General features: G+C 42.6%; 2 protein-coding genes across 7 annotated transcripts; one reads left to right on the forward strand and one right to left on the reverse strand.

Moving 5' to 3' along the window:
- Nucleotides 1–25: 25 nt before the first annotated feature.
- marchf1 (membrane-associated ring finger (C3HC4) 1) lies at nucleotides 26–22,824 on the reverse strand. Of its 5 annotated transcripts, none has more exons than XM_057843000.1 (15): nucleotides 21,679–22,824; nucleotides 21,347–21,395; nucleotides 21,190–21,270; nucleotides 16,987–17,222; nucleotides 16,820–16,922; nucleotides 16,487–16,620; nucleotides 15,835–16,331; nucleotides 11,090–11,146; nucleotides 10,957–11,030; nucleotides 5,908–6,528; nucleotides 5,267–5,447; nucleotides 5,037–5,181; nucleotides 739–783; nucleotides 417–652; nucleotides 26–324 (listed from the first exon to the last, which is right to left on the reverse strand). In XM_057843000.1, the coding sequence occupies exons 7-14, from the start codon at nucleotides 15,895–15,897 to the stop codon at nucleotides 420–422; spliced, it is 1,419 nt and encodes a 472-aa protein (XP_057698983.1). In that variant the 5' UTR covers nucleotides 15,898–16,331; nucleotides 16,487–16,620; nucleotides 16,820–16,922; nucleotides 16,987–17,222; nucleotides 21,190–21,270; nucleotides 21,347–21,395; nucleotides 21,679–22,824; the 3' UTR covers nucleotides 26–324; nucleotides 417–419. The 5 variants fall into 5 exon arrangements, with proteins under 5 accessions (XP_057698983.1, XP_057698982.1, XP_057698981.1 ...); XM_057842999.1 differs by having other exon boundaries at nucleotides 15,835–16,096; nucleotides 16,304–16,620; XM_057842998.1 differs by having other exon boundaries at nucleotides 15,835–16,620; nucleotides 21,347–21,447.
- Nucleotides 17,143–25,074, forward strand: apela (apelin receptor early endogenous ligand). 2 transcript variants are annotated; one of them, XM_057843013.1, is made up of 3 exons: nucleotides 17,143–21,413; nucleotides 23,260–23,356; nucleotides 24,826–25,074. In XM_057843013.1, the coding sequence occupies exons 1-2, from the start codon at nucleotides 21,323–21,325 to the stop codon at nucleotides 23,346–23,348; spliced, it is 180 nt and encodes a 59-aa protein (XP_057698996.1). In that variant the 5' UTR covers nucleotides 17,143–21,322; the 3' UTR covers nucleotides 23,349–23,356; nucleotides 24,826–25,074. The 2 variants fall into 2 exon arrangements, with proteins under 2 accessions (XP_057698996.1, XP_057698995.1); XM_057843012.1 differs by having other exon boundaries at nucleotides 17,143–17,328.
- Nucleotides 25,075–26,024: the final 950 nt, after the last annotated feature.

A 26,024-nucleotide genomic window follows, 5' to 3' on the forward strand; every position in this document is an offset into this window, starting at 1 on the left:
ATGATTCCCCCCCCCCCCCCCCCCCCCCCACACAATGATACATGTGGATGGACGTTGAGCAGCTGAATCGTGTCACGCTAACAGTTGGGACGAATCACGGAGAGGGCGTCGTGCCGGCGTCCCGGCCGATCGGCGAGAGGAAAGAAAATTCTAGAACGGTGGCGATACGGTCAAAAGTGGACAAGTGCAGTGAAAATTCTAAAGGAGTCCGTGAGCAACTAGTTGGAGGCTATGAAGTGCAGTTTGACAAAGTGCATAAAGGGAACGGAAAGGTCAAAGTTGGCTCCTTCGTGGTCCTCCGTCTACCCGCTTGCTTATGTTCACCTGGAGAAACAAAAAAGCCCACGCGAAAGGAATGGTTTTATTTTTGAAAAAAATCCAATTGAAGTTGATTTGCAGGATGACTTTTGACTTACGTCTCAAACGGGGTTTTCGGAAAGCGTCGCCTGAGCGTCTTCCGCCCGCCGTTTCTCCCGGGCGACCGCCGGGTTCTTGTCGGGGCAATTCTGCACTGTGATGATGCGGTTGAAGGCCTTGAGGCGGCGCCACAGCTGCAGGTAGACCTTGCACTGGATGTACATGAAGATGAGGCCGCCGGTAAAGCCGATGGCCACCACGATCAGTTTGGTCCAGAAGGGCCACTCCAGCACGCCTGCGGGCGGGGACACGCACACGCCAAGCGGCAGAGTTAGGCGTCCGGCGGGGGGCGCCGTCGCTCGCCGTGCTTTTTGCGCTTACCCTCGGGGGTATAGTACTTCAGCAGGGAAAGCCGCCATAATTCCTCTGCAATCGACAGCGTTAATTTGGCGCACAAATGAGCTCATTTTTAGCGACATGTATCACGGCCACGCTTCCCGGTTTCGTACCACTCCTTTCAAATAGTTGCATACAGAGTTCCCCGAGTGTTCATTATATTTGATGTTTCAGCTGCTACGGACGGCGATCGACGTCCAATCCATTTTGACTGCGAGGGGACGGAAGCCGTCGGCCGTCTGACCGATATACAGACTTATTCAAGAACGTCCGATACAAATCGATATAATGGGATCGTAGTTACGGGTCAAGCAATATATTTGCTGGCAGATATAGGGACAAGCCCCCAAAAATCAGCTAGCATGCAGCTGACTAAATAGGATAACGTATGTACAGTGGTAGGATAAAGTATGAACATTTTGGAATTTCTCACATGTCTGCGTAAAATCACCATCAAATGTGATCTGATCTTTGTCAAAATCACACGGAGGAAAATAGTGTCTGCTTTAACTAAAAACACCCATACATTTATAGGTTTTCATATTTAAATGAGGATAGCATGCAAACAATGACAGAAGGGGGGAAATAAGTGAACCCTCTGCCAAAGGAGACTTAAAGACCAATTTTTACCAAACATTTAAAGTCAGGTGTGTTTCCAATCACTGATGAGTGGTTTAAAGCCACCCTGCCCACTATAAAACACACACAGGTAAGAAATATCTTGATGAGAAGCATTGTCTGATGTGCATCATGGCTCAGTCAAAAAATCTGTCTGAAGACCTGCGATCAATCATTGATTTGTATAAAGCTGGGAAAGGACACAAAACCATCTCTGAAAGTCATTTACAAATGGAGAGAGTTTGGCATTGTCGCTTCTCTCCCAAGGAGTGGCCGTCCACCAAAGATGACGCAAGAGTTCACCGCAGAGTACTCCGAGAGGTCAAAAAGAACCCTACATTTTCAGAAATCACTGGCACGATCCAATATCTCTGTGCACGCATCAACTACATGTAAAACTATGGTGTTCATGGGAGGACTCCAGGGAGGTGTCATGTATCTCATGTATCAATGTACGAGCATATTGCATCACAAAGCTTTCATCACATGGACTGGGTACTCTTTATTATATCACAAAGAACAAGAGAACAGTATATAAGGCACAAACAAATAGTATTCAGTGTCAGGTCGTCCTTTGCCTGTTAACATCAATAAAATCCTGTGTCTGCGATACACAGCTGGCTCCTCAGTCTCATACATGACAGGAGGAAGCCACTGCTGTTTAAAAAAATATTGTTGCTTGTTTAGTGAACGCAAAAAGACACTTGGACACTCCACAGACGTTTTGGCTAAATATTTTGTGGACTTATGAAACCAATGTTGAATTGTTTGGCAGCAACACACAAGCTCATGTGTGGAGGAAAAATGGAACAGCTCACCAACATCCCCAGTGTGAAACATGGCGGAGGGAGCATCATGCTTTGGGGGGCTGTTTTGCTGCCTCAGGGCCTGGACAAGTTGCAATCATTTGTTTATCGGGATGTTTTGTTGTAAAAGCTGAGGCCGTCTGTCAGACAGATGAAGCTAAAAAGAGGATGGATGCTACAACAAGATGATCCAAAACACAGAAGTAAATCCACTTCAGAAGGACAAAATACACGTTCCGGAGTGGCCGAGTCAAAGTCCAGACTTGAACCCCATTGAGATGCTGTGACATGACTTAAAGACAGCGATTCATTCCAAACATCCCAGGAATCTGAACTACAGAAGTTTTGTTAAGATGAGTTCTGATCAATGTGCCAGACTGATCTGCAGCTACAGGAAGCGTCTGATAGAAGTTATTGCTGCCAAAGGGGGTGTGGGGGGGGGGGGGGGCACAAAATATTAAATGTGATGGTTCACTTATTTTCCCTCCTTCTGTCATTGTTTGCATTCTCTCATTAAAATATGAAATCCTATAAATGTTTGGGTGGTTTTAGTTGAATCAGTTTTTTTTCCATCTGTGTGATTTTGACACAGATCAGATCCCATTTGATGGTGATTTTATGCAGAAATGTCAGAAATTCCCAAAGGTTCAGATACTTTTTCATACCACTGTACTGTGATGATCTTTGTTTTATGTGATTTTGCACCACCTAGCGGCCAATGTTACGAAAGGAAGTAGCAAAAGATGTAGCCATTTACATCACGAATGTTACAAAAGCTTTTCATAATAATGAATGTGCTTTTTAAAAAAAAAAAACGGCGTTAAATATCGGCTCGCAAAATGAAGTGTCTCCAAACTTTTGATCAATGGTGTTTTCATACGTCATTAATTGTAATATATGAATAGAATAATTCAAGTTTTTTTTACACTTGCAGTAGAGAAGCAAGTCAAAGTGTCAAATCTGACCCATAATGTTTTCTTGAATTTGAGCCCTGACTTGTGTCCACAAAAAGAACATTTTCTATAAACTGTACTTTGCCAGCGATCGGCTCATCCATCCATCGCTGCTCCGAAATCATCTCATATTTTTAAAATGGAATCAGAAAGTTGCAAATAAGTCTTAAAGCAAGCCAGAAAAAAAAAAAAAAAGCTCAAATAGTAACGCCATTTTAGCAGGTAAAAGTAGCGCTTCGGTGCAATCAAACGTTTGTACGTCGGGCACTGGCCGTGATACATACAGATTGACGTAGTACTAAATGTTTAGTAGAAGACGATTGGAAAGGACTTTATGGACGCTATCAGCAAACACAAATCACTTACTAAAATGTTTCACTTTGAATTGATATCTATAAATTTGGCTACCTGCACACAATAAAAAGCACAGTGAGCACACTCATTGATGGCAATAGCTCAGTTTACTCTGTCCTTAGCATATCAGTTGGAAAATTAAAAATAAGATTTCCAAAGCAAATGTGTCAAAAAGAGAGAATTTTTCCTGTTGTAAAAATTATGATCCATGATTTTTTTTCATGAATATATGTGCCTAAAAATTTTCAAAAAATAATATTTACTGTTTGGTCAGGGTTTTTTTTTTTTTTTTTAAATTTAAAAATACTATATCCAAATTTAAGGATAGGTACCCAAACAAGAGAATATTTTCTCAGTTTGGAGTGAAACTAAAACATAGTCAAACATAAAAATCATTGAACTTCAGATTTTTTCCCTTTTTTGTCTATTTAATATTGGTGTTTTCAAAAATCAAATAGGATAGCTTAAAAAAAGATACTGTATTGTTTTGGGGTTGGGTTTTTTTATTTTGAAAATTGAAAAAAAAAGCCACAATTTTTGGACTAGACTTTAAGGCGCCACCCACCAAATTTGGCACAAAAGCGGCCTTTGCACACTGGACATGGGATATTTACACCAAAACATAGTAACCGATAGCACTTTATTTGACAGCGCCATCATACGACTGTCATAAGACCAAATGGAGCAGCATTGCTTCACTGTTCCCTTGGGGGAGACAGTCAACCTCTGCTACCACCTGCTGTTGTCCAACATGCCTCCTAGCACGCATTGCACTGCTACAGATGTAAATAACGATGATTTCTTCAGTTACTGTTCCAGTTGTTTCATGAATTGTTAGTTATGGTATTTGGTAACATTTTGACAGTGGCGCCATAAGATCAGAATTATGGCATGACACTGTCATGAGCATGAATCCATGCTTATAACAGATGTCATTTAGTGCAAACCATCTCACTTTTGAACGGATGGATGTAAAAGATCCGAGCTGGACATCAATGGAGTTAATGACATCATTTGCCGGACGACATCTCTCCTAACCGTTCTGTAATGCCTATGATAGTGTCGTGATCATTATGACCGTTTTATGACATTCTTCTGACGCCGCTGTCAAATAAAGTGTTACCGATTACCACAAATAAATCAACAAATAAGCCGCAATGGACTATAAGATTCAAAATGAAGGAAAAAGTAGCTGCTTATAGTCTGAAAATGACGGTACATCGTTTTCTATTGAGGTCGAAACAAAAAAAAGATTTTCTGTCTTTTTATCCGACAAATAGATCTTTTAAATGAATGATAAATTAAGAGAGATTTTTTTTAAACATTTTAAAACAATTAAAAACACTGAAAACGTATTGACTGTTTTTGTTTCCATCCAGTCTCCATCTAGAGCAGCGAGAAAAAAGGATGCAATCTAAGGCATCCTATATCAATCCAGTGCACTGTTATTTTTCAAAAGTAAATCGTTTCTAATTAGTGAATCATTTTAGAAAAATGATGATGAAAATATCTAGTGGATTTTTTTAGCAGTGGTTTTTTGCCTTTTACTGACCGTTTTTTCCCAGTTTAATCTCCTCGGCGGTTCGCTTGACCAGGATGTAGACGGACCAGAGCATGCAGACGATGGCGATGAGGTGGAAGAGCACGGAGCAGTAGATCTTCCTCCTTTCGCTCTTGGACATGTGCAGCTTCTCCCACTGGCGGAAAAGCCAGCTGGTCCTTCACAATCCCTCCGGAGGGATTGTGAAGGCCGGTCCGGCCATTGTCGGCGTTTATTTGTACCTTGCGCAGAGGCTTGAGTTTGGTCTCCATGATGAAGTGGAAATTGCAGAGCTCGCAGCAGCGCGTGTCCGACGACTTGATCCACTGGTAGAGGCAGGCGTGGTGCACGAAGCTCAGGCTGCCCGTGCAGTGGCACGGCGTGATCAGCGGGCACTCCTCGTCGCCCTCGCAGTGGCAGATCCTGAAAAAGACATAATCTTCTCTTTCTTTCCGTCAAAAGCAACCTAAGATTCAAGGAAATTTTTAAAAAACATTTAATATTGACTACAATATCATGCATTTCTTATATTTGTTACTTGTTCTCATCACTATGTATCTTTTTTTTTTTTAATTGTGAATCATCTTTTTGCCATTTTTTAAATTCTCCAAATCACCAAAAAAATCACCGTTTATTTCTGCAACCTTTGAAAAAAAATGTTTTCAAAAAATAAACAAATATTAAATTTATTCAAATTCAATGAATGCTTTTCAAATTTAGTAAAACTTCAATTGAAGTCATGATATTGTTCATAATGATTCTTTTTTTAAATGAAATGGATTCAAATTATTCAGTTTTGCCAAGGACGACGGCGATAGATTTCCGATCCACCGGGGTCGGACGTCTATCGCCGTCGACGGGGCCGCTCGGCGCCGAACCTGACCTGCACACCTCCGTCTCCGAATCGTCGGAAATGACGGCGAGCGGCGCGCCGTTGACCCCGGGTGGCTTCCGCGTCTCCGGCGCCCCGGCCGCATCTCCGGGCCCCGCCCCCTTCTCCTCGTACTGTTTAGTAACGCTCTCCTCGGAGGACGACGGCGGGGAAGCGTCGGCCTCGTCCGCGCCGGGCGAGCTTTTCCCGGGCGAGCTCCGCGCGCTCTCTCGTCCCTTTTCCGTTCCGTCCTCCGCCTTCCCCTCGTCGGAGCCCACCGACCGCAATTCCATCACCTCGGCGACGTCGTCGACCGTTTTGCCGGGCCCGCGCCGGCGAGCCCGTCTGTATTTCTCCCGGCGCGCCGGCTTCTCGTCCTCCGAGGTGGAGTCCGAGCAGAGGAAACGCAAAGGGCGGTCCCGCGGGCGCTCCGGGTCGGGGTCTTTGGCTTCCACGCAGTCGAACGGGCCGTAGCCGCTCCTCTTTTTGCGGCGGCGGCAGCGCTTCACCTGCTTTCTGGGGGCGGACGGGGCCCGAGCGGCGCCGGGGACGGTCATGCGAGCGTCGCGCGCGTTCTTGTCGTGGCCGGCAAATTGGGCCGCGTCCTCCTCGACGCGGGTCAGCTGGACCACACTGAACACACACGCATGCACGCACGCACACAAGACGGATGCTGGGATGACGTGTGATCAGTGAGGTGAGACTTTGCCATTGACAATGAGAGGCGTCCAATGATGTGGCGGCGAATGAACATTTTGTTTCAATTTGAAATGACTTGGACGCCTATCGCCGTCAATGGCAGCCAATGAGTTAAAGATGGAAAATGACATGATGGTTTCATTCCAATTATTCTCATGCCAGAGACTCCACCATCAGTTGACTTCCCATTGAGCGTTGAGGTGGTCACTGTGATCAACTCAAACACACGCTGCGTTCTAACGCCGGATTTAGGTGGAAATAGGACCAAGGTTTTACTGCATGCATTCAAGCAGGCAGGAATGTCTCAAGAGTGATTTGGTCGTGGATTCAAGGTAATTATTATATTTTTCGCACCATGCATGCACTTTCAAACGTTGTGAATACATTGGGAAAAAATTTGCCTAACTTTAGCTTGAAATATTGACGTAAAATGAACAATGACTGCCCGTATTTTGCTTTTACCCGAGAGTCTAGACTGTTTAACATTAATCTCTATAGAAATTCCGCCATTTGAGCATTTATTTGCGAGAGTTTTCAACTTAAAGTTCTTTCTTCCATGACGGCTACCATGTTGGATTAAACAATACCATAACTTTGGCTTGAAATATTTACTGAAATGAATGATAACTGCCCATATTTTGCTTTTACCCGAGAGTCTATAGACTGTTTCACATTAATCTCTATAGAAATTCCGTGATTTGAGCATTTATTTGTGAGAATTTTCAACTTAAAAAGCTCTTTGTTTTGTGACGGCCGCCATGTTGGATTTTGGATCTCTACACAATAGAGGAATTCTACCTAAATAGGTTGTGATTGTATCAAGAAAATGCTAATTTTGCTTTTGTTGAGTGAAATTATGATCATTCTGCATGTTTTCCTCAAGTATTCATTTTCTGATGTAAAAATGGAGTGATTTATTAGCGGTTGAAAACTTACAGTTCCTAATTTTAGCAAAAAATGATAATGGTGAAAATAGGTGATTACCTCTGCATTTTGTGATTTTTGTGCAACTAGCGTAAAATTTGAGAATTTTATAGCCATTGTAAGTTTTGTTGTACTGTTGTATAAAAAAATAATGAATCGGGATTTTATTAGGGAACGACTGAATTTTTTTCAGGCATGCAAACTTGCCACCTTTCGGTGAAATTTCACCGTTTTGAAATCAAAATGGGTCATTCTTCTGAATCGCGTAGATCCGAGGAGAAAAAAAATGAGGGGGGGGGGGGGGGGGGGGGGAGTGAGTGAAACTGTTAACTTCAAAACCGTAGTCCATGCTCAAAACTACACTCTAGTCCTATGACCTAGACCTATCACCGCCACTCTCTTCTCGTGACAGCAAATAATTGACAAGAGTGAGCACAGTTATCACCAATCAGCAATGGGGAGGCGGAACCCCTCTCCACCCCAGCTTCTCGCCCGGACCCGTTGGAAATTGCGGCAAGGTAAGGGATTAATGTTAAAAATTGTTAACTTCTTAAGGCTAAAAGTTTGAGTGATGGCCTATAATAGTCTTCATAAATCATTCAATCGTGTCGTACGATCAATTCCTGCGCTTGTAATGGTGTCTCTAACACAAGTATTGGGTTAATTTCTTGGTTACTGACTTCAGACAGTCCTTGATATTTCACCGCCTCGTAGAACGCAGTTAGTCGAGGTAGCTCTAACTGCGGAGGGGCTAACTAGCGCCTTTCACACAGGGCTTTGCTAGTAAAGTTTGCGAGCGTTAGTTGGGATCTGAATCGTCGCCAGTTGGCGTTGTGATAAGTTATTTAAGACCCCTTTGTAAAGCGCTTGTTAACGATAAAAAAAAAATCATGAGCAATGTGGTAACTAGAGTAATGAACTAGTGCCTTCCATACTTGTCATGTTCAGAGCTTTGTTAGTAAAGTTCTGAATGGTCACCAGTTATTTTTGACAACGAGTTATTTAAGGCCCCTCAATACTCTCCGATAATTACAGAAAGGGAAGAGTTTTGCCTTGTTGTGGAGGTCGTTTCATTTGTTTAGCCATGGAGAGTTTATCAATCCGGAGAGCTCCGCTACAGGTCGCATTTGAAAGTACCCCCATTCCTGCGCTGTTCGTTCATAAAACAGCCTACAGGTGTACTTCTGTTTATCCAGTATGATGCCCTATCAATCCAAGTTAAAGACTAATTGCTTTGGTTGAATGGAAATAAACTTATGATCACTACAGTTAATGCTTTTGAAGACTTGCCATTTTTTTATTCTATGTATCTAACACATAATAGTTCAGTGAATTGAATTCATACTATACCTGTAAATGCATATTTTATGCTGTACAGCTGTTCTCTGCTTAATGCAAATGGGACATACCAGATTTTGTATAATTTGCTACTTAATGCGTCTTATATGTTCTGATTTCAGGATGTGAGATTTCAACTTGTATATGTTAAATTATTATGTACGGTGTTTCATTTGAGATGTCTCTGGTTGCACTATGAAATGCACTTTTCCACGCATGCCGCGTGTCCATGTTACCTTGTCACCTTTTTCACCCCTAACCAGTTTGCATGCCTGTTTTTTATGTTGCTGTTCAAGGACTCCTATATGCCTAAGGGAGGTGTCCGTTTTGGTTTTAGCTCGCTCGCTTTTGAAAATACGCCCCCTACGGATCGGCCCCGAGACCCGTCAACTGATAGTGAAGTCTTGCTTGCAAATCTTGCTGTCAGTATGTCGTACATTAGCACTAAATTACACTACAATGACCTAATAACAAGTATTTATATCAATGAAAATTGAATTCTTTTAAGAATAAAGATTTGCTTTCCCCCAGTTAAAACCAATCTGTACATGGCGATCTTTCTGTCACAAATTCAATCAAATGAACTTGTGAATAATAAAAAAAGAAATACATCAACATTTAATTCAAAATAAAAAATATATATCTTAATAAAATTAGATTAAATACAATTTTTCAAAAATATCTCAAATTAATATTAGCGTTTATCATCCATTGATGCGGTAAATTAAAACTACTAGTAATGACATTATGGATAAAAATTTTTTTTTTTTTTTTAAATATATGACACTCAATGAGAAAATGTCATTTTCTTGTTTCTCTAATTTTTTTTTCCTCCAAAAGGAACAAATCTGTTGATTATATAAACTTCAAATTAAATGAAACTAATTGTTAAAAAAATGATCCTCCCTCAACTCTTATCTGATTACACTTTACAATGTTTTTTGTTTTTTTTTATGTCGATATGTTGTATAAAACTGTCATTTGATGGACTTTATATTGGGTGACCATTTTTACTATTTCTTTATAGAATGTTGAATTATCATTTTTTTTTTATATGTACATTGTCAACTGACTCGTGAACGCTTCAGTTTTTTTTTTTAAACTTGACAATAACGAAAATATTTCATCGACGAACAATTTTTCCATGACGATCACGAGTTAAAAAACACGGCTCGGGAGACTAGAACATCACGAGACGGATGCCAGTTTTCATCCAACGAGACTTAAATGCGACATAATATGTTCACAATGCGCTAAATGTAACTTCTTGCATTAGCTTCGGAATGGCGAACATCCTCTTAAAACACTGGCCAGTCTAAAGCAGAGCCATTTAGCTTTTCTTTGGAGGAGCGCCAGTGGGCGTTTTTGTTTTTGTTTTGGGGGGAGGGGGGGGTAAATGAGCAATTATTGGGAAATACTGTGGGGTTTTTTTTGGGGGGGGGGGTGTAAATGAGCATTTATTGGGAAATACTGATTGAAAAAAATCCCAGACTTCCAGTGTGAAATGCTCAGACAATTTTTTTTTCCCACATACAGTTCGTAGCTTCCCAGTGGGTTTAATTGAAAATGATCAGATGTACTGCTTTTCCTGCTTTGCGTGTATTATCATCAATAAGTTGGCGTTGTCTTTGTAGGCGCTACAATATGTACTCGTCTATGTTCATTCAGAATAGTTGGAAACCTATATTCAATTTTGGACAAAAACTTGTGAATTTTACAGACCAAAACATTTTGATTAAGTGTTGACTAAAGCTAGACGAAATTTGTATGAGATTTGGGCGACTAAAACTAGACGAACGCATTTTCAAATGACTAAAACATCACAAAGACTAACAAGTATTATCGCCCAAAAGACTAAAAAAATTAATAAAAGGTCAAAAACAACACTACACTGATATATATACAGTATATTTGTTCCCTATTATTTTCCAAATAAATGTACATTAATTAAATATGATGAAGTATGGAAGTTGAAATGGCTATGAAATGTAATGAGCAGACTTGCACAGCTGAGCCCGCCAGTTGAGGAGTTTTGGCTCCCCCCCCCCCCCCCCTTCCCATCATCCCCTTCCTAACCGGGTCGCGTTTGGCTCCCGTTACCTGCAAATATCCTGAGAAGACGGGGTGACGGACGTCTTGGAGGCGCCGGTCTGTCCCGCGGTGGAGTTGCTGGCCTAGCGTCAAAGCACGCGCTCACTTTTCAAGCGATCGGACGCGAAAGACGCCGGGTTACCTTGGAGATGTTGCTGGATCGACTGCCCGAGCGACCCGGGGGCTTGCTTTGAACGCCCTGGAGCGGAGACATGACAGCAAATCACGAAGTCGCCTTATATACAAAATGAGCAAAACAAGTATAGAGCAAGTGTGTCAACAGACATATTTTTTGGGAGCTGACCCAACTGCTAGCATGCAACATGCTAGCTAGATCAAGTGAATCACAGGGTTCTTGCGCCTCTTTCATGGCCAAATTCAAGGACTTTCAAGACCAATTTTCCAGTACCTTTTAAAACTTATTCCAATGTTTTTTTGTTTAACGCGACGTCTCCCAAAACCATTCTATGACCCCAGAGGTTCGGAAAATGAAGTTTGAAAGGTGCCTATTCTGAAACCCCCTGGGAGGGAGTGTTTGTGGCAAACTGAACACAGAGGCGCCAGTGCCGTTCGGCGGACAGAGACGCACACGTCACCACACCTTGATAAATGCGCTTTGTTCACAGTTGGGACACTGGAACGATGGCTCTCATGCCTCCAATCGCTAAGCTAAATGAGATACATTTGCACGGAACTGTAGTTCACAGCCACAAAAAGACTATACAGTTCTTGCCAAAACAGGTAAAGCTCTTGACAAGGCTCCTTAAAAGAAGTGATTGTTTTTTTTGCGTCACAAGTAGACATGTGCCGATTACCGGTTTCAAGGTATACCGTAGTATGAAAACGTCAAGGTTTCAAAACTGCAAAAATTTTCTGCCGAATCTTCCCTAACGTAACAGTGAAGATGGATTTCAGGGAAGACGAAGAGGACTTGGAGCTGGTCAAGGAAGTCGGCCTGACTAAGAAAACGACAACAAAAAACCTGACCGCTGTTGAAATCACCAGAGGTGGTCAACGGTGACTTGACACGTGCCGATTACCGGTTTCAAGATATACGGTGGTATGACAACGTCAAGGTTTCAAACCTGCAAAAATGTTCTGTCATACTGTCCCAAAGGTATTAGCTATTTTTTGGGTCTCAAAAATGCATGGAGAAATCCCTCATTTGCAGCTGCAAGGCTCAACCCTCCGCCGCCGGTTGTTGCTCAGTGTCAGTGAGTCAGCTGTGCTATACGATGGCGGGAGGAGGGGAAACTTTTTTTCCCTTCATCCAAGAAAACGAAATCACTGGTACGGGAATACTTCGGCTAGATATCTCAAAGTAACACATTTTAGAGTTGTCATTCCAATACCGTGAAACTGTGATCTTTTGGCTTACGATAACCATCATACCGTCAGAAGCTCATACTGACACATGCCTAGTCACAAGGCTAGTCGAGTAGGCAGAGCGCAGATTCAACGGCATCTGGCAGAGGAGGTGTGGAGGTCGTTAAAAAAACCGAGCTGGTCGCAAGGTAAGCGTATTGTACTGAACTAGGGATGTCCCGTTCCATTCACGTGATCGCGCCATTTTTCAGAGGATCGTAATCGTTTTTTTCATTTTAAAAAAAGATTTGTTTTTCTGCTTCGCGCTCGTACAACAGCACAGCGTCTTACCCTACCTCCCGCAAATGGCCAAACTTGCGTTTGGTACTTCAAATGAACGATGATTGCCAGGTTTGTAGCTTTGATCTTGCCAGAGAAGCTTGGTAGCTCTACGATCAAAGGCATAAATGTGTCAATCATTGTTAAACTTGCAGAAGTGTGATGCGGCAACTCATTGTGTAAGTGATCATCTGTTCTCACTTTCTGTGGACTCACTCAATGAAGCATTTAAAAAAGACGAGCATTTTTCTACGTTATTTTGTTTCAAAATAATTCACATTATGAAGGCGACACGGTGGGACAGTAACATGTTGGCAACTTTTGTTTTTTAAAAAATAAACAAAATTCGATATCAGTGCGGGACTCTATCGGCAGAGTCTCAAAATCAGATGACTCTGACGCAAAATTATGCAATTGGGACATCCCTATACCAAACTACATGTTTGCATTTGAATACAACTATGCTTGGATTGATTAAACTCCAAACTAAAAATGCGCTGTACTCGATGTGACGCCACTTCGAAACCAGCCTGTTGCAGCGATGAAGCAAATTGATTTGATTTCCGTACCAACCCTGGAGTCAAACCAGCTTTATCCGCATATGTCTGACCGGTCAGGCTTTCTTAAGTAGAAAGCTACGGGGAGGATGAGCATTTTCCCCCTACAAATTGCCTGGCGATTCTAAGGTGCACTTGCGCCGACGAGAGGAAACGCCCACGCGTTGGAAGACAAAACGAGCGCTCCGTTTAAGCCGTTTAAGGGATTTGCCGCTACCTCGATTGCTATTAGCGGATCTGTGCTCGCTCGCGTGTTGATCGGAGCACGTGGGAAAAAGTCTGGAAATGTTATTAAATGACAAAAAAAAAGCCATTCACATCCTGTCAGACGATGGATGAATAAAATCCCTATTTTTTTCAAAATTGCATTTGATGTTCACACTGGTTATTTTTGGGCCCAAAATAAACAGGAAGTGACCCCCCCCCCAATCAACAGTATTTTTTTTTTAAACTAGGCTTGCACACGCTCTTGTATCATCAATTCCTATTGCTAATTATTGTATTAAATTTTTCCGTGCCACGGACGATGCTAGACATCCTTAAATGATACATACATGTACATATATATGTATGTATAGATAGGTTAGATAGAATAGGTACCTAAGAAAAAAGAAGAGATGAGTGCAACATGTGCATGCCACTAGTGAAGCTTTTGCAGTACGGATTAGCTGCTGTGTTGTGCTATACACACACACACACACACGTCTAACTGGAGATTTAGAAAAGATAGTGTACGTTTGGGGATTTGCGGGAACAGACTTCTTTTTTTAGTGTACTCATCGATACCGACGATGAATATTTGATCGTGACGTCTTGCGACCGTGATGTTTTATCTCAAGCGAACGATGTTTCAAAACATCACATTTTCTTGAAATGGGCAAAATGACCAGATTGGAAACGTATCACGCTCATTCCTATTCGTTCCGTAAGGACGCGCTAATGGGTCAACTCTTGAGCAGAGTTCACATCTCGGTTCAGGTCTAAATCTGGATTTTCTCCTTTCGCCGTCTAGGAAAACACCTGTGAGCGTGTGACTCCTTCCCATCCGTTGAAACTAGGAATGATCACGTTTCAAATCCAATGACGGGGACGGACGTCCAATCCAGTTGAACTGGACGGGGTCGGGCTAGGCCGGCAGCCATCCCGCCAACCGACAGCAAAGAGCATTTAGTCGTTCTGTGTTTTTTCCGGACATTGGCTGGAAGGATACCTTGAAACTGCTGCCACAATTAGTAAACAACAACTATTTTCATCATCGATGCATCATCGTTGATCACAATCCTCTTTTAGGAGCCTCTTGGTCAAAGACGTTTTAAAATTTCTATCTTCATATTTTTATATTTAAGAAAGAAAAAAATCTGTAATCATTTATCCAAGTTCCAATATGGTCATTTATACTAGTGCTGCAATCATTAATCGATTAGAAAAAAAAAAAGATTAGAATTCAATTTTGCTACTTTGAGTATTCATTTAAAGTGGCGTTGTAATGGTTTATTTTGAAAGTTTTTGCATTATGTTTTATTGATTTGGGTGGATACACTGCCCTCTAGTCTGCTTCATTTCACATGGCGGAATTCAGCTGCTCCATGTTAAGATCAACATAAGCAAAGTTTTTGTTTGAGCTTATGTTTTTTTTTTTTTAATGCAGTCGTAATTTTTATTTATTTATTTATTTATTTATTTATTATATTTAGCCATTTTTGTGGGAATGTGTTTGAACAAAAAAAAAGTTGGCATTTTATAGCATTTAAGCTAGCAGACGTCTGCTATGTAAGTCAGCCAGTTCTTTTGTTGTACTTAGATCCTAATTTTTTTTTTTTTTTTTTTACCGTTTGAGGCTCAACTCAGGTATTTTAATTTTTCACATTCCTTATCCGATGACTCGATCATTTGAACTAATAGTTCATCGATTAATCGACCACTAAATTAATCGATAGCCGCAACCCTAATTTATACATGTTTTTATCTGGATTAATTTGCATACTTTTTTTTTAAAGGGCACCCGGGGGGGAGCTCTCAAGGTCTCGCTCACTTTCTTCTTCTTGGGGAGGACACTACTAAACTAAACTAAATTTTGCAGTCTTGGCTGGATTACAATGGAACGGATGGGCATGTGCACGCGATGATCCTTGGATTTTTGTGACCCGTTACATGAATTGAGTGCAGATTTATGGTTGCCTTTAGGTTCTGAGTAAACCAGGCAGTCTTAGTTCATTTAGAACACTTTCTAAAAATGATCATTTCATTTAAGATACATAGAAAAATCCGTTTTCATTTTGCAATTATATTATTACTTGTTAAAAATGACAGGCAGTAACTCTTAGGCTACTGAAATGCAATACTGCCAGTAGATGGAGCTGGGTGGTCGTAGTTCATTTTGTACTTGTTTGACTTGAATTGGGCTATATAAATAATCACTCAAATTTCAAAGTTAAAATGGCAGGCTACCGAATTGCAATACTATATTTTTGTGCCTCTTTGTATGATTGACTATACGTAAACGAACACGTGAATTCAGAGGAATACAAATTTTGTTTTTAAAAAAGGCTTAAGGAACAGAATAAATGGGCAAACGGTCATGAATGAAGCCACATTCTGAGCTAATTTGCTGGATCAGTTAGTAGTTTCGTATGAAAAATGACTTTAAAGGCCCATCCCCGTTCAACGCGACGACACCGTCCCTTACCTCGTTCCCCTCTTTGGCCCTCTTGCCGCCGGCCGGGACCACCGTGATCTGGTGTACGGGCATGTCCCCGACGACGCTCTCAGGCGCACGTCCGCGTTCCTCCGGCGGCGTGCCGGCACCTTCCCGCGCTCCGCTGGGCGGCCATGCCGGCCGAGGGGGAAAAGCGGCGATTCCTCCTCGCGCCTTCCGATCCGGACGCCGGAATTAGACGGTCGTCATGGCGACTGGGAAACTACTCGCCGGCTCCCTCCCGTCTCCCCCCCTAGAGACGAAAAGGAGGAGCGCGTGTTGGCGTGCGGGGGAATAATAAGCATACGCTCCTCCGCCAGGGGATTAAGGCTTAGACTAACCTCAATCCACCCCCCCATCTCGGAACTAATGGGATTACACAACATGTGCGCGTGGATGAGAGAAATACACACAACAAATGAAAGGCACTTGTTGTCGGTGCCTGAAAATAGATATTTACCTATTTTTAACCCTTTCAAGGGGACTCACTGGCGATAAAGTCATTTCCATTCACAGCAGGATGACCGGACACCGCGCCGTCGGACGGCGATCGCCGTCAGCGACGCCCACGTTAAAGCACAAAGGCAATTCATGAATAATTAGGGTTAACATGATCTCTAGTACCTAAGTACTACGCTCGCACCTACGGCAGCCTCTCGGGACGACCATGGGGTCCGCGTCGGGCGAGCTGGAAGCTCTGGCCGTGATCTTTTCCCTGCTGGTTTTCGGCCTCTTCGCGCTGACGGGGATCGTCCGGGAGGGACGGAGATGCCCGGACTGTACAGGTAAAGTGGACAAGTGAAGATTCCGTGCCGTTTTGGGAGTTCTAGCCAAAAGCATCATTTGAAAACCTATGCATTTAGGCAATGATTTTGGGGGGAATATTTCCCAGAACATTTTTCATTCACTATGGGCTGTTGTTGAAAGAGTACTGTGAGTGCATTTTGGTTGTTCCACTTAAGGGAGGAGCGTCTACCTGCGCCACGACGTGTTGATCGTTTGACACCGAGGAAGCAAAGTCCAAGTCACGAGGGCGTGTACTCTGCGCTCGGGTTTCGCAATACTCGCTTCCGGGATTCCTATTGCCACACGCGTCACCGGAATGTGAATTCTACACACCCCGGCCGATATTTCGATACGTACTTCCTGCCGCGTCGTCCTTATGGAAGTCCCTTTCTCCGGCTTGGAGCTGGCCTTCATCGCGGCGGCCTTCGCGGTCTTCACGCTCTTCGGCGCCGCTTCCGTCTGCGTCCGGACGGGTGAGAAAAGAATACGCAGAAATGACAAATAACAAAAATGACAAATACTGCGCACGTGCTCTTCAGAGGAAAGCGTCGACGAGGCCGTGAGGGTCAAGCAGAGCGTGATCAGCGGGCCGGCTGGAATGCAGACAAAGTGAAGAAGTTTGACAAGACCATAAAAGATGATGGGGTTGAAATTGAACAAAGTGAAAAGGACTCATGGATGGCTTCAGTTCAACTTTGGGCAAGTCGACTCATTAGCAGCATCTGGTGTTCGTCGGGACTATTACAACACATGAAGTACTAATAATAGGTTCTCGAAAAAATTGCAATTGAAATCATATTCTCAGTCAGAAATGAAGTGAAAATTCATATGAGAAAAGAAATCCATTTCTGAGTGATTACTTTTGGGGACATTTTTTCCTCTCTGGTTTACAGAATATTTTTTGTTTTTCAGATTTTTTTTCCCTGAGACTTTACTACTGAAACTGCTGTTGACTTTTTTTCTAAACTGAACTCAGGAAAAAATATATTCAGAGTAACACCAATAAAAAAAAAAAGGGCAAAATGAAGTTATGAATATACAGAAAACACTGAAAAAAATCCTCCAAAACTAAAAAAAAAAAGTATTTTTTTGAAAAGACATTATCAATAAATAAATGAAGTATTTGAAACATTTTTTTTTTTAATGAAATATGAAACTATGTACCCTTTCCTTTCATTTTTAAAAGATATTTTTTCTTGATTTTTTTTCTTCTGGAATGAAAATGCAGTAAATGATATCATTTACAAAAGCAAAGCACCAAACTGGATTTTTTGGGGGGTTCGACGGAGCGGTCGGCCCGTCTTGACTTTTGGCCTCGGAAGCTACGGCGAGCTGACATCTTGACCGGGAGAACCAGCGGGGCGGGGCGGGGCGGGGCGGACTCCCTGTCGAGTTAACCCCTCGACCCCCGGGGCCCTCGGTCGTCTAGTTCCCGGAGAGTGTCCGTCTGCTTCTACTTGACTGAATTTGTGGTGCCGTGACCCGCTTATGCGTCCGTCTGACTTTCGGTCGCGGATAAGGGGGTCTTAAGTGTCATTCGGGGGCGGCCCCGTTATCACTAAAGTAGTGCTTTAGACTTAGGCAGGTGGAGAAGTCACGTAGCCGAGTGAATGAGAACGAGGCTTTTTGATGCTTAAACATACCACAATTTATCTTCTTTGTTCTGAGTTTTCACGCCGTGTCACGTTGTCGTTTTGGACACTAGCCGTTTGTGTAGGTGTTATTGCTGTATTAGCAACTCATTATAATTGCGTTTGCCATTGAGGAACAGACTACTTGATTTCATTTTTGGTTTCACTCTGCAAAGTGTGGATGTCAGGAAAAGCTCCATAAACACACGGACTTCTGCCATCATCCTTTCGGAGTTAGCCATTTTGACTTAGCGAGCATACGACAGCCGCCTCAAATTTTCTGCCAGCGGGAATGATATCTTTTACAGTGCATCGTATCTTTTGCGTTTTGAATATTTTTTCGTAATAGGAAGCAAAAAAAAAAAAATTGACAAAACCTTTCGTAAACGGAATATTTCGCTTACAGAAGTGTTCAGATATCAAGGTACTGCTGTACTTTTGTACTTCTATCCAACACGACCACTTCCTTAGTAGAGCCGTTTTGAATTACAAATGATGGCGCTATGCTCTGCCAGCAGAGGTGGGAACTTAACGATTCGATAACGATTCAGAGGCCACGATTCCATTATAAATCGATTACTGACGCACCCCCCCAGCTATTAGCTGCTTTTAATGTTTGGTAAATTAGTTATAAAAATTATACAAAAATCCTTTCAGGCTTAAATAAACGACTATTACAGTATCAAGTTAACAGTTCGAAAAAGTCAATAAAATACTCCATTCTGTATCAGCAGCTTTAAACTACATTCATTTAAAGTTGTGAACCAACCGTTAAAGTTGTTAAAATTGCTCCCGTTATTCCATCATTTCCCTTCTGTCTACTTTCGACATGTGAAAGTTTTAAAGACTGTTTTAAAGACAGATTCAAGTCAAGATTTTGACGATTTAGTAGTATTTTGGATAAAAAGTTAATCAGGTTCTCTACAACAGCCTTCCAGGGAAGTCTACTGCTTTAAGATGGCGGCTGTTTACCAACGCCGCCGAGTCCGTCATTTCGCATCTAGTTCTACATACATGTGATATATACCGTAGCATTATGTGGGCGTAGTTTGTAGGGGCTGTCGGCCGCAGTCGGGTATTATTGGTTTTTTATCTAGCGGCACGAGTCGAGCACGATGTCTACTCTCGGTCCGTTCCTCATTGGTCCCGAAGACCGCGGCGATTGTGTTTTAGTTCCGCTTTACTTGGCATATTTCAATCATCAGAATTTGGATGTTTGTGAATCGTTCTCGAATCTTCCACGGCCGAATCCCGACTAATTTCGCACACCTCTATCTGCCAGTATGAATAGATTGGACGTCCGCCGACGGCAGGCGGACCGGTTTTCCATTCGTTCCATCCGAAATGAAAATAATAACCCCCCAGAGTCCGTTACAGCCACCGCGTGGCTCTGTGCGAGTGCCTTCGTGGTGTGTTTGAGCAAGCTGGGAAAATCCCCCGTCAAGGCGCTTAATCCCCCAGCCAGAGCAAATATTACAACACCAAAAAAACCTAGCAGGGAGACTTTTTTTTCTCTCCTCTCAACACGTACACAAGGCGAGTGAATAACAATCGGAGCCGCGTTAGCATATTCAAAAGCAGCAAAATACAAGTTTTTTAAAAGACAATAGCCGCTGATATGCAAAGCGCGATAAGAAACGAACACCTAAGTGGATCCGGCAGGAATCCCGAGAAGGTCCGCGGCCATTTTTGCAAATATTAGAAAGTCAAAAAGGCCCGCACGGAGACCGACCGGTGTGGAGTTTAGTCAGGTTTCTCAAGAGACGCTTGTTCAAAGTCTGGAGGAGGCTTTTCAAGGCGCTCCATTAGCGTCCTGCTGCTCGCCTTAATCCTCATTCACATGTAATGGTCGACATTTCATCTAAATGTGCTAATTGATGAGAGGCGCGCTCAATGGAGGAGTCGACAACGCGGCGGAGGAGACGTCGGACGAGCGGAGTAGACGCGCTAACGAGGAGCCGAGAAATAGAAGGCGTTCATTATTTTGGCTTCTTTTTTAAATTCTAGATGAATAAAGGGAAAGAATTATTACATTCTCTTTTTTTTCCAACTATATACGTATATTCCCCACAAAACAACACAGAAGCAGGATCTAAACACTGTGGCCGCAATCCTTCTCTTTTTAATTTGGAATATTTTACATTAAAATCTCACATAGCCAATACAAAATATCAGTAAATTAGCTTAAATTGGCTTATTCTATGTATCATTTTAACAGACTAGTCTCTTTGAGATTTCAAAATCATGACTCATCTTAAAAATATTCAATGATCCAAAAAATTGATTGTGACATCCCAATAAGCCTGCCTGACAGGTTTTTTTTTTTTTTAAATAGATTAGACGTCTATCACCGTCAATGGCGGGCAACGAGTAACATGGAATGTGCTTTTTTTCTATTTAATGCCGCAATGCAATGTATTGTGCGGCTCCTTCAGGTGAGCCCAATTTATCCACTAGGAGGTAGTATCGTACTGTGCAATCATGAACACCCAAGAGCACTTCTACAACTGTGGGCGCTGTTAGTTCTTTATCACAGAAAACGAGGATAGACGTCCAATTATGTGGTTCTTTAAAAATAAATTTAGACAAATTAGTTTGTCACTAGTAGACGTCCAATCCATTTGAAGTGGAAGGGTTGGACAGCGAATGAACCAACCCTAATAGATTGGACGTACAGCGCTGTCAATGGCAGCCAATAAGTTAATAATATACTGTATATATTATTAAGATTTGTTCTATGTTTAGTATGACATTAAACCGTTTTAACATGAGGCGTTTGTTTGAGGGGACAGTTGCAAGGTCGGGGTGTGGGGGCTTCCTGTCATTTGAATTACCCTCTACATGTGGGGTCAATATGTGCCTTGTGGAGGCTGGGGGGGAGGGGGGGTCTGCAAGAAAGCAACTATAAAGGAGGTGGGGGCAGAAGCACCTTTGTCACTTAGTTCTCAAGTCACTGGAAAAGATTCAGGACTCTCTCCGGGGACGCCATCCGGGCTCGTGTCTTTCTGGGCTGGGAAAAAAAGGGAACAGGTTAGGACCAAGCAGGACTCTTCAACGCAAAAATGAGGATCTTCAACCTGCTCTACCTGCTACTATTGATACTCCTGGTGGCCACCGTGGTGCTGGTGGAAGCAGCTTCCATCAATAGGCCAAGTAAGGAGAAGAAAAATCAGCAAACTTAAGTGAACTAGAAATGTCCGAGCCTCGTGTTAGCTTCATCAGTTAGCGAGCAAGTACATTTAAGTTTATGTACTTGTATTGGTAAATAAATGACTAATTAAACATCGCAAAATAGGTAGTAACGCCTCGCTAATGGTGCAAAAACGGCAAATATCAACAGAAGTCATCCTGTGTTTGAATATGGCGCGTCATTTTGGTAAAACAAAAAAGTTTGGTTTGGTAAAAGTCCGTTTCTTACCTTGAGAGAGTGCGGAATCCCTCCAACTGTTTGATGCGTTCAAATTCAACCGCCAGTGTCGTAAATAATTCAATTCGGTCAGCGGAAAAGTAAACAGCATGTTCATAATTCACCAATGAGAAGTGAAAACGTAAATAAAACGCTTGAGAACTCCTACAATAGTTGCTAAGTGTATTTAAACAATTGTTTGATGGTTGAAAGCTTTCAAGTTTGACCGCCAACGCCGTAAATGACCTAATCCACGAAAACAAGTCCAATTTGTTAAATATCTCATTTCTCAACTCACAAAAACACTAGTAGAAACCTACGTTCAAGTCGTTTCTTTGTTGGTTGGTTGTTTCAGCGTGTATTTAAATGGATAATAGAGACCCATCATTAATGCTAATCATTGTTGCGTTCAATGTCGTCAATTATAAATCCAATAACAAATCATATTGTAAAAAAAAAAAAAAAAAAAAAAAAACACGTTTCTCTTTTACCAGCTAATGTTTACAGTTGTATAAACGTACGATTACTTTGTTTCGTTGTTAGCCCTTTATGCAGTTAAGAATAGCGATTTTTCCGTCATCAGGGCGGATTGTTGCGTTCAAACATTCCACCGACGTCGTAAACGACACATTCAAGTGTGTACCGAATCCATACATCTAAAAGCATTTATACTCGTTTATACTCAGAAGATATTGCTTGGAGTGAGATATTGATCAAATATCATGTTCGTTGTTTTGGTGAATTCTACCATTTACAACATTGGCCGAGTAACTTGAAGGCGTCAGATATTGATCAAATATCATGTTCGTTGTTTTGGTGAATTCTACCATTTACAACATTGGCCGAGTAACTTGAAGGCGTCAATCTTCCGTGGCGATGGTTTCATCGTCAAACATTTTACTTGTGGTAAATCTCTTAATTAACGATGTCACGTGTAATTCAACAGGTATGACGTTACAACCAAGCTTTAAACGTAACAAAAATGGATTTTGCGCATCTCTAACAGTTCGGGGCGTTCACCTTCCACCACATAACGTCGTAAATGGAGCCCCCCTCTCGAAAGGCTCAAAACTCGGCGCGTGTGCGCATTTTGGATTGTAAAACAATCGACTTCAATTCGATCACACGCACGCACTCGGTTGCATCGCTACAGGTGAGATGTATCATGCATGTGGGCGCTTCGCGGAGCCCCCCGCCCCCGCCGCCGCCGCCGCCGCCGCCGGGGGATCGCATTCGCGGGGGTCTCCATTGTGCGGCGCTTTTGTTAATCCCGGCTGGCCACACCGGCCGGCGTTAAAACGTCCTGCAAATACGCCCCGAGCTTTTAATCAACAAAACGCCACGAGAGGGAGGAGAATGGAAAGATGCGTTTGCCTTCAGGCCTGCATGTTTAAGCTTCGAGGGAGGGAAGGGAAAAGAGAGTCATAAAGTCATCTGGCACTTTTTATGTTCTTCCTGGGTTTGGTCGGCAGCTTGTGAACGACGGGACTTCAGTGGTGGTCGTGTTCCATTTTATTGGGGGTTACCCATGATCCATTGTCAAGTCACCTGAGGTGATTCCAAGTCATGCAAATCTTCTGGCTTTCTTTGCAGATTTCCAGAATATGAGGAAAAAGTACCACAGACACTTTTGCCTGCACCGACGCTGCCTGCCCTTGCACTCTCGAGTTCCTTTCCCCTGACACAAACGGTAAGGAATGGGACGTCTTTCTCCTTCGATCAATGCAAGATCCAGAAAAATGAACTTCTACCCAAATGGCCGACTTTTAGTCGTGAGTCCTTGAGACGTTTTCATTTATGCCAGGCGATTGCGTTTCGCTCCACATTTTCTTGGAATTTGTTTTGAGCCAAAACTTCCTGTTGACTTTTGAGCATGGGTCCTTGAGATTTGTTTTTGCCAGATCCTACACACGCCCACCAAATTTGATGTTCATTAGTGACACGGGTGGATGAAAGGGACCATTTTATTTGCATTCTCACTGTCCTAGCACCCTTTTCTTAGAATTTTGCAACTTAAAAATGGCTGACTTCCTGCCAACTTTTGAGCATGGGTCCTTGACTTTTTGCTGCGTGCTGTTATGATACTTTGCAATGTCAAATTTAGTTTTACTTGGTAAAAGCGGTGATGGGCTTGTTGTTGTTGTTTTTTTTCATAACTTTCCTGACCTATTTTTTGGAATTCACCAACCCAATGACTGCTTCAAAGCAAAATAAGCAACTTCCTCTTCCGTTTGAAACTTTTTTTTTTTTTTTTTGTTCATCCACTTCATGGAACCATTTTTCAAACGCAACGTGAATTGGCACAGACACCCGTGAAAACCAGTTGAGCCCAAATTATAGGGGAAAAGTCACTTGCCTCATAAAGGGTTAACGATGCCATTTTGGGACAAACTCTCACTTTTTTTTTTTTTTTTTTGCCTTCGGTGTACATCAGGGGTGCGTAAGTCTGGTCTTTGAGAGCCCCAATCCATTTGTTTTCCATGTCTCCCTCCAACACACCAGAATCAAAAAATCAGGATCGTGATCAAACCAGTGGCGTCCCCAGGAGTGGCCACGGCCACCCCTATAAATTTGTTGGCCACCCTGCTTGTCAGATTGTTGTAGCATCAGTTATGCATTTCTTTCATCCCATCACATGTCCTTAAGTCTGATAGTTTTTTCCCTGACCTTTTTACTGCAATAATATCATGAAAAGCTAAAATGATGGCTTTTAGTTTTGGTGTGCCACCCCAAGATTTTAAGTGGCCCCATCTGGCCACCCCAATGAAAAATTTCTGGAGGCGCCACTGTATCAGACTCCTGTTGATGAGCAGATCATTTGGTTCAGGAGGCAGACGTGGAAAAGGAGCTGGATAGGGGCTCTCGAGGACCAGACTCTGGCAGGCACGGTTAGCATAACACTGTGTCATCAAACATAGATGAAATTTGGAGTGGGATTTGAAAAAAGGAGGTGCGAGCACCGCTTCGGGCTTTAATTGCGGGTACCGGAGGTGACGGGTGGCACTTAAGTAGGTGTGTGATGAGTGCCAGAGGCCCGCAGTCCACATAAATCCGGCTAATGATGCGGAGGAAGGACTAAAAGCGGGGGGCTCGGGAATGCCTGCGACAGCCTGAGCTGGAGTTTACCTCACCGGGCGCTAATCCCACTTTTTGTCGCAGGTTCCGCACCGGAGAACGAGAAGGCCGCTCGGAGTACGGGGGCCCTTTCAAAATGGTGGAGCAAGGAATTGTGAAGAGAAAGGAAGACGAGAGAAAATGTCTCTGCACGTGGACTCCTTATAAATGCAAAGCTGCGGACCAAAGAGCTGCTCTCGGGCGGCCGTGATGTTGATAAATATGTATACTGTAATCTGCATTGTATGCACTTCAAATGTTTATGAAATATGTTTTATCCCTTCTAATAAAGAATGTAAAGTGTAGTTTTTGGTTGTCATTTTGTCATCTAGTCATTTAACAATAGGGCTGCCACAAAGGATTATATAGATCATCAATCATTGATATACTGTATGTCAATCACAGTTATTACTTAGCTGGGCACAATGGCATACCGCAAGCAACACATCACTTTTGCTCATTAATACTCAGAACGTGAGCAATTGTGGCTAGGGGGGTCAACCTCCAGTTTGTCCCTAATAGTAAATGCATGAAAACAGTGTACGAGCGAGAGGTTTACTGAGCTAAACCTACCAATTCTGTCCGAAAACGCCATGAGTGTCAAGGGCTGAAAAAGCCGACCTGACCCAGAGGTAGCTCGTTTATCGACACCTTTTTCTTGTGTGGGTTGCCTTACGCCACTGACAATGACCTCCTCCTGTTTCAACAATCTATGCTTTACCACCATATGCCCTGTCTTTCTTATATCCTCTTACCTCTCTGATTGTTCTTGGGGGAAATTTACATTGCCATTTTTGTCTAGCGATGGCAAATGCGACTCGGTGACAGCCAACGAACACTTTTCTTTTTTTCATTGATAACAAATCTTAATTCTATATTTAGACTTCCCCCTTACTAAAGTTGTTTTTTTCCAACAGAAAAGGTAACAGTGGACCAACAGATACCATGTTCATTTTGTTCAGGTCATTCATTGTCAGACAGAAGCAGCACGGCCAAACGGCGCCACTCTAAAAAATAAGTCAAAATGGCTTGCCTCTTCATCCTCTGTAGGACCACGGCCCCCGACAAAATGTATACTGCATGTGAAATGTGAATGACTTCTGTTTGCAGCCGTAAACTGGTCTTTTTGACATCCCCCTTAGTTGATCCACTCTTTACATTTTTCCTCCGAGTTTTTGGTTTCAGGAAACATACGAAGAAAAAAATCCTTCATATGTCGTCATGTCTAGAGTCGTTTCTACAGG

Source organism: Corythoichthys intestinalis, chromosome 8 (genome assembly GCF_030265065.1).
Source record: "Corythoichthys intestinalis isolate RoL2023-P3 chromosome 8, ASM3026506v1, whole genome shotgun sequence".
In the NCBI taxonomy this organism is placed as follows: Eukaryota; Metazoa; Chordata; class Actinopteri; order Syngnathiformes; family Syngnathidae; genus Corythoichthys; species Corythoichthys intestinalis.

Coding starts and splice junctions, on each gene's coding strand:
- marchf1 (XM_057843001.1), bottom strand. CDS start 15,897: ATGCCCGTACACCAGATCACGGTGGTCCCGGCCGGCGGCAAGAGGGCC. Junction 11,147..15,834: donor GGGCCAAAGAGGGGAACGAG/GTAAGGGACGGT, acceptor TCTCCGCTCCAG/GGCGTTCAAAGCAAGCCCCC. Junction 5,448..5,907: donor TCGGAGACGGAGGTGTGCAG/GTCAGGTTCGGC, acceptor TGTCTTTTTCAG/GATCTGCCACTGCGAGGGCG.
- apela (XM_057843012.1), top strand. CDS start 17,267: ATGATGGGGTTGAAATTGAACAAAGTGAAAAGGACTCATGGATGGCTT. Junction 17,329..23,259: donor TGGCTTCAGTTCAACTTTGG/GCAAGTCGACTC, acceptor CTTTCTTTGCAG/ATTTCCAGAATATGAGGAAA. Junction 23,357..24,825: donor CCTTTCCCCTGACACAAACG/GTAAGGAATGGG, acceptor TTTTTGTCGCAG/GTTCCGCACCGGAGAACGAG.